The sequence below is a fragment of the Micromys minutus genome, assembly GCF_963924665.1.
Source record: "Micromys minutus genome assembly, chromosome: 14".
Classification (NCBI taxonomy): domain Eukaryota; kingdom Metazoa; phylum Chordata; class Mammalia; order Rodentia; family Muridae; genus Micromys; species Micromys minutus.
In genome coordinates, this window is record NC_137983.1 from 25,297,810 (window position 1) to 25,307,809 (window position 10,000).

General features: G+C 42.8%; 1 protein-coding gene across 1 annotated transcript in view; it reads left to right on the top strand.

The window, feature by feature from the left end:
- FAM149A (family with sequence similarity 149 member A) overlaps window positions 1-10,000 on the top strand; it is a gene marked incomplete at its 5' end in the record, with an annotated part of 51,995 nt that overhangs the window by 37,235 nt on the left and 4,760 nt on the right. Inside the window, 5 exons of the mRNA XM_080928327.1 lie at window positions 1,493-1,605; window positions 1,885-2,088; window positions 8,517-8,640; window positions 9,714-9,842; window positions 9,939-10,000. The exon at window positions 9,939-10,000 is cut by the window's right edge and continues 17 nt beyond it. Coding sequence (XP_080784453.1) covers window positions 1,493-1,605; window positions 1,885-2,088; window positions 8,517-8,640; window positions 9,714-9,842; window positions 9,939-10,000 — 632 coding nt within the window. The remainder of the gene's footprint in view (window positions 1-1,492; window positions 1,606-1,884; window positions 2,089-8,516; window positions 8,641-9,713; window positions 9,843-9,938) is intronic.

Here is a 10,000-nt window from a genome sequence, read left to right on the forward strand (position 1 = left end):
GAGCGCTCAGAGCACAGAATCTGCATTTGAGCCTGCAATGCAGTCTTCCATAACTTAGTCTTTATTTAAAGATGGAGTAGTAGGCAAGGCTAGAGAGGCTTGCTTGTTCATGGGAGGTCTTCAGGGTATAGGGAGCCTGACTTGATGTGTAAGTCTGCCCGTTGTATGTTAGGGAACAGAACAAAAGATTGTTTGCCATTTTGTTCTTGAGCTACACACCTTTATGCCTCACCTACACATATACACATGAACAAGAAGAAACAACACAGTTGCTAATGGAATGGTGGAGGATGTGTGCTTTACGCATAGTGGGGTCTGTACTTTTGGAGCCTGACATAATGTGAGTCCCTTTCTTGCAAACCTCACTGTCATTTCCATGACATTTATGCTGTTGGGAGCTCTAAGAATGAATGCATTTAAGTTATTTTTCAAGTGTGTAGCATCAAGGAGACACTTGGTGTTGCCTTTTATAACCACTAGCTATTTATATAGATCATTTAGTTAAATTGCTTAAGATCATAAGATTTGTGTTGTTCAGAGGAAAAAAAAATAGCATAGCTTTTACAAAGGTGGCTAAGAGTAAATTAAGCCTAAATGATGAATAAGATTTGTTAAACAGAGAAAGCAAAACAAAACAAAGCAAAGCAACCGAGAGGCAAACCCACACATCTAGCTGGGAATAGATAAAGAGAAAACCATTGTATGACTGAGTGGAAGCAGGCCTAACGAGCTTTGTAGTTCCCGGTAAAGTGGGGCTTATGTTGCTTACCGGCAGTCTCAACCTACCCAGACCCCTGAGGTCTCTCAGACACCGAGTTACAAACCAGGCAGCAAACAAGAGCTGGGCCGAGGCCCTGACACATGTACAACAGAGGACTGCCGGGTCTGGACTCACTGAGGCATGAAGCAGCTAACCCTTGAGAGACTTGACCATCTGAGAATGGGGAGGTCTGGTGGTGTAGGGGTGGGGTAGGGGAGCATCCTCTTAGAGACAGGGGAAGATGAATGAAATGAGGAACTGTCAGAGGGCAGAACGGGAGAGAGATAATGACTGCACTATAAAAAATCAAAGATAATAAAAAAGTCATTTACTACTGTGTAGCATCAAGCAGACACTTTTGTTGGCTTTTGTTACAATCCCCCCCTACTTACACATTCCATCTAATTAAATTGCTTGAGGTATTAAGTTTCGCAGGGTCTGCCAGGCTAGCTTTGCTCTCTAGCATAAGGCCCTCACAATAACTCTTTGCTTCTCCTCTTAGAAGTAAAATTTGAAGTGGCCGTTGCTTTTGGTTTCCGATCTATCCAACATAATATTCCTCGCTGCGTTTCATATGAAGATACAGTCTATAAAGACGGCAACTATAGTTTTGTTTTTGAACGGCTACTCTCACTAGCTAAGTGTCTGCCATCTGCTGCCTGCTGGTTCCCGACCGGCATCCATTCATGGAATGGCGCTGAGCACTGCGTGACGCTGCTTTTCTGTTTTTAGTTTCCTCAGCTCCATCGCTTCTCCAGCAACTTCTACAGTGACTTAAGTGGTGTGATGACCATACAAGCCAAGCCGCTTCAGCAGAGGCCCACATACTTTGCAGATAGAACACAGTGAGTATTAAGGAAGAATTACCTCGCATGCAAGAACAGAAACCGAGTCTTCTATTATCAGCCACAAAATCATCACCGCTGTGCACTAGGTGTGAGTTCTTCATCCCCTGAGCTCTATTATGGGATAACCAGCCTTTTCCCTTCTGCTCTTCCCGGACACGGAAATAGGAATGTCCATTCCTTCAGCCTATTCTCCAGAGAGGGTGGGACCTGTGTGCCATGTGTTTCCTGCTCCAGGAAACGTAGGTATCAGTAACTAACTGGATGTCCCTTCCCCAGAAATGAGCAAGAGGACAAACTGTCTGGAGGAGGAGTCGGAGCATCTTCCCGTCACCGACTTGGCCGAATTCTAGAAACCCGGGGACCACAGACCTCTGCCAAGAGGACACCAGTGCATCGGAGACTGCCTTCGATTGCTTCAGACCCGCAGAGGCTGAAAACTCCCACCGTCTACAGTGATGAAATTCTGAGAGGAACCAAACTGTAAGTCTCTGTTTCTTTCTCGGCAGTCTAAGGTTGCAAAGGCCAAGGGGGGGCTTGTCACTTGGGGTGAATGGTTCTGGAGAAAAGACCTTCCATTAGACTTTACACCAGCTTTTCCTAATGAGTTCATCTGTTTGATTTTGCTCCAGCGTTGTAGGTAGTAGACAGTTACCAACGCTGCTGGAAGAAAATCAGATGACTGCAGCTTAGGCAACTTGGGAAATTAAACTGAAGGTGGGGTGAGCGTGGATTAAATTTAGTGGTCCCATCTGTAAAACTGGTGATTAATGCTCCTAACTTACAAAACACGTTTTTATTGAAAGGTTTAAGCAAAGCAATGCACAGTCATGCATTGGACAACAGTGCTCCAGTAGATTACAGACCAACTGTATGACAGTAGTCACTGAAGGTTGCATTGACTCCTGGCATCATAGCTGCTTGTGTAGGGTCACAGTGTGGCCTGAGGATGCATTGCCTAAAGTATCCCCATCATTAAACTACATCTGGGTTAAATGAAATGCTTAACAAATAAAATGAAATAAAATAAAATAAAAGGGCCTGGAGAGGTAGCTCAGTGGTTCAGAGAACTGGCTGCTCTTCCAGAGAACAAGGGTTCCCCCCCACCCCGCACCCCACCTTCCCCCACACACAGTGCCTTTCTTACACTATGGCTCAATTTCCAAGTGATCTGCTGCCCCCCTCTGACCACCATTGGTACTGCATGCATTTGATACATGCCGGCAAAACAAACTTTTATAGACCTAAAAGAAAGTAAATCTTTTGTAACAGTGTAAAAAAGTGTTTTTCACTTTCTTTAGATCAGAAAGCTTTTATGTAGGAAACAACACGAGAAGCTAAAGAGAAAGCTGCATGTCTCCCTTCAGCATAGAGCTGCAAGGAGCTTCCTGTCCACTTGCTTGTTTCTCAGGAAATATCTTAATAATAACAACTGTCTGTTGATTTTCTTTAAAAAAAATTCTAACATCCAACTAAACTGCACTGCAGTTTATTCTGTACTATAAACTCCTATATTACCTCCAAATCTAAGATGGAGAAACAAGATGGAAAAGAAAAAAAGTCTTTAACTGGGAAGTTTAACTTGGGACCCACTTCCCCTCCCCCAACCGGTTTGGAGTCCACTTCCTGAACGAAGTACCCCAGGCTCCACTGATAAGCCAGAGATGGAGAGAGTCAGCCCTCAGGTCCCGACAGGAGCTGGGGACAAGAGCAGCTGCCAGCAGTTGACCGGTCGCTGAACTTTACAGAAAGCATCCACAGCACCTGTCTTAGTTACTTTTCTGTTGCTGTGAAGAGACATCGTACCAAGACAAATTAAAAAAGAAAACATTTATTAGGGCTCATGGCTCCAGAGGGTTGGAGTCCATGATACAGGATTGCTAGGGCAGGGGAAATGGCAGGAGATAGGCGGGCAGGCATCGTGTTGGAGCAGTAACAGAGAGCTTACTTACATCTGTTCATAAGCACAGAATGAGACAGAAGAGATTGATGGAGGTAACTCAGAATGCCATGGGCTTTTGAAACCTCAGAGCCCACCCACAATGACACAACTCCTCCAATGTGGCCACACCTCTTTTTTAAATTATTATATTGGATATTCTCTGTATTTACATTTCAAATGTTATCCCCTTTCTTCCCGCTCCCATGCCCCCTCCCTCTCCATTTGCTTCCATGAAGGTGCTCCTTCTCCTAACCACCTTTTCTACCTCAGTGCCTTGGCATTCCCCTATACTGGGAAAAGGCACCTTTTCTGGACCAAAGGCCTCTTCTCCCATTGATGCCAGACACTGCTATCCTCTGCTACATATGCAACTGGAGCCATGGACCTCTCTATGTGTGTTCATTGGTTGGTGTTTTAGTCCATGGGAGCTCTGGACGTGGGAGTCCATGTGTTTGGTTGGCTGATAATGTTGTTCTTTTCATGGGGTTGCAGACGCTTTTAGCTCATTCAGTCCTTTCTCTAGCTCTTTCATTGGGGTTTCTCTGCTCAGTCTGATGGTGAGCTGCAAGCACCCACAACTGTATCTGTATTACTATGGCAGAGCCTCTGAGGAGGCATCCATATCTGGCTCCTGCCAGTAAGTTCTTCTTGGCATCAGTAATAGTGCTTGGGTTTGGTGGCTGAATATGGGGTGGATCCCCGGGTGAAGCAGGCTCTGGACGATCGTTTCTTCAGTTCCTGCTCTCTATTTGACCTTGTTTTTCCTCCCATGAGTGAGTATTTTGTTCTCTCTTCTAAGAAGGACTGAGGCATCCATATTCTGGCCTTCCTTCTTTTTGAGTTTCAAAATGTCTGTGAATTGTTTCTTGGGTGTTCAGAGCTTTTGGGGAGGTAGTATCCAATTATCAGCAACTGTAAACCATGTGTGTTCTTTGGTGACTAATTTACCTCACTCAGTATGATAGTTTCTAGTTCCATCCATTTGCCTAGGAATTTCATAAAGTCATTGTTTCTAATAGCTGATTAGTAGTCCATTGTGTAAATGTACTGCAATTTCTGTATCCATTCATCTGTTGAAGGACATCTGGGTTCTTTCCAGCTTCTGGCTATTATAAACAAGGCTGCTATGAACATGGTGGAGCATGTGTTCTTATTATGTGTTGGAGCATCTTTGGGCTATCTGCCCAGAAGTGGAATAGCTGGGTCCTTAGGTAATATTATTTCCAATTTTCTGAGAATCACCAGACTGATTTCCAGAGCAGTTGTACCAGCTTACAACCCCACCAACAGTGAAGGAGTGTTTCTCTTCCTCCACATCCCTGCCAGCATCTGCTGTCACCTGTGTTTTTGATCTTAGCCATTCTGAATGATGTGAGGTGGAATCTCAGGGTTGTTTTAATTTGCATTTTCCTGATGGCTAGGGATGTTGAGCATTTCTTTAGGTGCTCCTGAGCCATTCATTATTTCTCAGTTGAGAATTCTTTGTTTAGCTCTGTACCCAATTTTTTAATAGGGTTATTTGATTCTCTGGAGTCTAACTTCTTGAGTTCTTTGTGTATATTGGATATTAGTCCTCTATCAGATGTAGGATTGGTAAAAATCCTTTCCCAATCTGTTGGCTGCCATTTTTGTCTTCTTGACAGTGTCCTTAGCCTTACAGAAAATTTGCAATTTCATGAGGTCCCAATTGATTGATTCTTGATCTTAGAGAATAAGCCATTGACATTCTGTTCAGGAAAATTTCCCCTGTGCCTATGTGATCTAAGTTCTTCCTCACCTTCTCTTCTAATAGTTTAAGTGTACCTGGTTTTATGTGAAGGTCTTTAATCCACTTGCACTTGAGCTTTGTACAAGGAGATAAGAAAGGATCGATTTTCATTCTTCTGCATGCTGACTGCCAGTTGAGCCAACACCATATGTTGAAAATGCTGTCATTTTTCCATCGAATGTTTTAGCTCCTTTGTCAAAGATCAAGTGACCATATGTGTGTGGGTTTATTTCTGGGTCTTCAATTCTATTCCATTGATGTACTTGCCTGTCTCTGTACCAATACCATGAGGGTTTTTTTTTTTATCACAATTGATCTGTTATACAGATTGAGGTTAGAGATGGTGATTCTCCTGGAAGTTCTTTTATTGTTGAGAATAATTTTTGTTATCCTTGGTTTTTTTGTTATTCTAAATGAATTTTCAAATTGGTCTTTCTAACTGTATGAAGAATTGAATTGGAATTTTGATGGGGATTGTATTGAATCTGTAGATTGCTTTCAGCAAGATGGCCATTTTTACTAGGTTGATCCTTCTAATCCATGAGCATGGAAGATCTTTCCATCTTCTGAGATCTTCTTCAATTTCCTTCTTCAGAAACTTGAGGTTCTTGTCATACAGATTTTTTTTTTTTTTTTTACTTGCTTGGTTAGGGTCACACCAAAGTATTTTATATTCTTTGTTACTATTGTGAAGGGTGTCGATTCTCTTATTTCTTTCTCAGCCTGCTTATCCTTTGAGTAGATGAGTTAACTTCATATCCAGCCACTTTGCTGAAGTTGTTTATCAGCTGTAGGAGTTCTCTGGTGGAATTTTTGGGGTCACTTAAGTATACTACCATATCATTGGCAAATAGTGATATTTTCACTTTTCCCTTTATGATTTGTATCCCTTTGACTTCCTTTTGCTGTCTAATTGCTCTGACCACACCTCTTAATCATTCCTCCAACTGGGCACCAAGCATTCAAATATATGAGCCTATGGGCATTTTCAGTTAAACTACCAAAGACCCCTTTCATCTCTTGGGATATTAGCTTTGGGCACTTTGGGTCTCCTGCTGTGCTCATTCATTTACACTATCTCCCTCTTCTCCTTTCTCAAAATGGTCGCTCCCTCTGCTTTCTCTATACCCTGCCCATGTCAGTGTCCTATTGTCAGCCCCATGTATGCTCCTGTTTGAGATTCACCCTCGGACGTAGACCCAAACCCATCACTGTTTTCTACTGACGCAAGACTCCCACGCTCTATGCTCTCCTTGCTTTGACCTCTGTCTCTGAATATGAGTCTTTGTAGCTAATGAGTCCTTTTAGACCATTGTCCTTCATTGCTTCTTTATGAACTGTTAATGCCACAGAGAAAGATTTTGTATGGAAGTTCAGGTCTTGTCCCCTATGAGGAGACCTCTCCTTTGATTATATGTAATTATTTGCCACCCCCTTCCCTTCTCTTGATTCTTCTGGACCACTTTATGTTTACTCCCGAACATCCAGTTTTGCTCTCTCTTACTGCCAACAGTTCATATCTTTTTGTACATTCTCTTTCTTTTCTTTATTATTATGTTGATGCTGGTAAATGAACCCGGGGCCTCATTCTAGATCTCTGTCACTAAGCCCTGCTCTTCACCATCTATTGAACGACTACCTTCCTGTGCTTTTTAAAAATACGAAAATAAAAGAATGTTGACCATCCCGGTAACATCAAAAACTATAAACAGAGGGGCGGGAGAGGCAGCTCAGCAGTTCAGAGTTCTTGCCACCATTGCGGAGGATTTGAGTTCAGTTTCCAGCACCCAAGTTTGGCGCCTTACACTCTCTTGTGTCCCAAGCTCCAGGGGATCTGACACCCTCATCTGATCCCTCTCTCACACACACGTGGGAGACACACTAATAAACATAACTGAAAATAAAATAGTTTAAGAAAAAGGATATAACTTAAGGGTCAGTGAAGTCCTAAGCACTGGCAAATGTCTTATCAATCCTATGTAGGCATACACTGTCTCTTTTCTAGTCTGTGTACTTAACACCAGAGCCAGATGTCACACAATGCATCACCTCATCATATAATTTTTTATCTGACATGACCACATTTGTATTTCCTACTGTACAAATTTTTGAAAGACTGATTTTAGTGACCAAAGCTAATCATATGGTTAGATAATTATTTAGTAAGTATTTTTTATTACTGAAATATCCCATTTGATATCCGTATTACCTATATCATCATTCTGTATCCCTCGTAGTAGGAACGTTCTTAAACTGTTTTCTACTGGTGTGGTCTAGAGGCAAAACTGCCAGGTTAAAGGCTATGAATATTTTTAATATTCATATTCTGCTAGAATTCTTTTTAGAATGTATTTATAGGTCCCTGGTAATACAGACACCTCTGTCTTCTTCTGGTAACCTCTGCTGGTCAAAACTAGGCCATACTGCAGGGGTCATAATTTTATCACTAAGTGGATCAATTAAGTTGTTTGCCTATTTTTATGCAAAGCAAAACCGGCAGATTTTTGAATGCTGATGTCCGATAGCTATATTCTTCCGTCATTACTGTTTTTTTTTTTTTTTTTTTTTAAATAGGATTTTCCCCTCAACCTTTCAACAAATAAGCTTCACAGCCAGTGTGTAAGATTCAAAGCAAAAGTATCACTTCGACACCCCGGCATCAAATGGATGAAAATAAATGCAGAGAACAGGTTTTGCTTCTTCCTGGTGGCTGGCATTCTTCCACCAAGCATCATTTTCTCACGGATTTCACGTTGTCCTTAGTATCCTAAGCAAAGCTTTGCAGTTGTACTCATTTAGGCTCCGTGCTTTTATAAGCAGTTGTATCCTTCATGGATTTCTTTTTCTGCTCCCCAAATCTCGGTCGTGTTAACACTCAGGATCTATCAGAGCACCTGGCTGTATGCCGGATCCCACTGTAGTGCACGGATCTCCCTCCAACCGTATTAACTCGTCAGACCCTAGGGGAGGACCTATTCTGCACACTACCCAGCATCACTGGGCACTCCAGAGATGAGGTTGGTATTACTGCTAACCACTTAGGTCAGCCTGAGTGGCGCTCCTAGCCCCGGCTTCGTCTCTCACATGTATCGCAGCAGGCTGTCACAAACTCTGTTCTGGAGCAGTTGCAATTGGGAGCTTAGATTGGATCCTTCCCTTCTGTGTCCTCTGGAGTTCAGCTGGATGTTGTTGTGTTTACAGGCAAACTGGTCTTGATCACCTGCCTTCCTCAGCAGCGGTTCAAACCTCCTGGAGCCGGTTACCCCCAATAGGCTCTGAGGCTGGGGAGCAGAACACAGCAGCCTCCGGACCCCGCCCTGTTTCTGTAAGATGAATTTCATTATAATTGCAACCATTTCTATAGTCTGTGGGAAAACAATCTTGGCACATTGGGAGAACTGAATGCTAGGTGAGGGTAACCCAGTCAGCTGTGTTCAACATGCCTGCCGAATCCGCTTCTAGAAATGGAGTGGCCTACAAGACTCTGGAGGGAGTAAGGGCACCCTGTCATTGTTTTGTGAAGTAAAAACCTCAGCTTGATCTAAACAAAAAGTCCAGGTGCCAAGGAAAGACCTGAAACTCTGGATGGTGTAGTAAACATAAGAACACAAAGGGCAAGAGGCAGGTAGCTCTGCGCTTCAGTGTGAGTGACCACACAGAGCCTGAGATTTGACAAGTTACTTCAGTGGCCCTGAGTCTTAGTCCTCTGTTCTTTAGAAGAGCCACAGCCATTCCCTTATCAAGGGGTTTTTATGGGCCTTCGATGCATTCATAAACTTTAAATGCCTCGCACAAAGACCTCAGTAAATTATCATCGATGACCTTTACATCTGCTTCAATTTTATAGCTAATCTTTTCTGTACTTGCACAGGGTAGAGCCTAAGTCCAGCTCAGCAATGCAGTTGTGGGCCGGGGACGGAATGCTGTTGTCAGTGTGTATACCCCGGCCTCTCCCAGACTTACAGTGACCCCTCACTTACTCTGATATAGGAAACTTCTAGGTGCAGGACACAAGGATCCTGCTTGTAGGACCACAAAGCAGAGAAGAAAACAGACTATGTCTCTCGTACATGTTAAGCATCAATAAGACCCTTTCCAGAAAACAAGAGCTACGGAGCTAAGCTGTTTAATCCTAGGATAAAGTAATCCGTGAGGACAGCTGTCACATAAGCAAGTCCGATGCTTCAAAATATGCATTGTTTCTTTCTCTTAATTTCAGTTACCTCCTCTTGTGTTACAGTTTTTTTTTTTTAATTTAGTGATGTTTTTCCATAGCAAGCCATACACAATTAGCGATGTGTCAATGAAAACATTCTAATAAATGTGTGCTAGAATACATGAATGAATAGTTTAAACACTGTATTTATTCTTAAAAAGAACATATTATCTCCCTCTTAGTACAGGGGAAGGCACCCACAAAGTCGTGTGTTCAGCGCAATGCCGGACAGCATCGTACGGTCGCCCCTCCGAGAAAGAACCGTTGTCCTGGAACAGCTTTCAAGGCCCAGCACAACACATACTTTCCGGGTAGGTTCTGTGTTATCTCTGATTTCAATTTTAAATAAAAATTGAAAATAATACCATTCATCTCTCTTATTCTTTCTCCTCCCCATCACCCAACAGTCAGATACACCGAGAAAAGGCTCCCTGACACCCGTGGATTTTGTTGCTCACACTTGGACGGG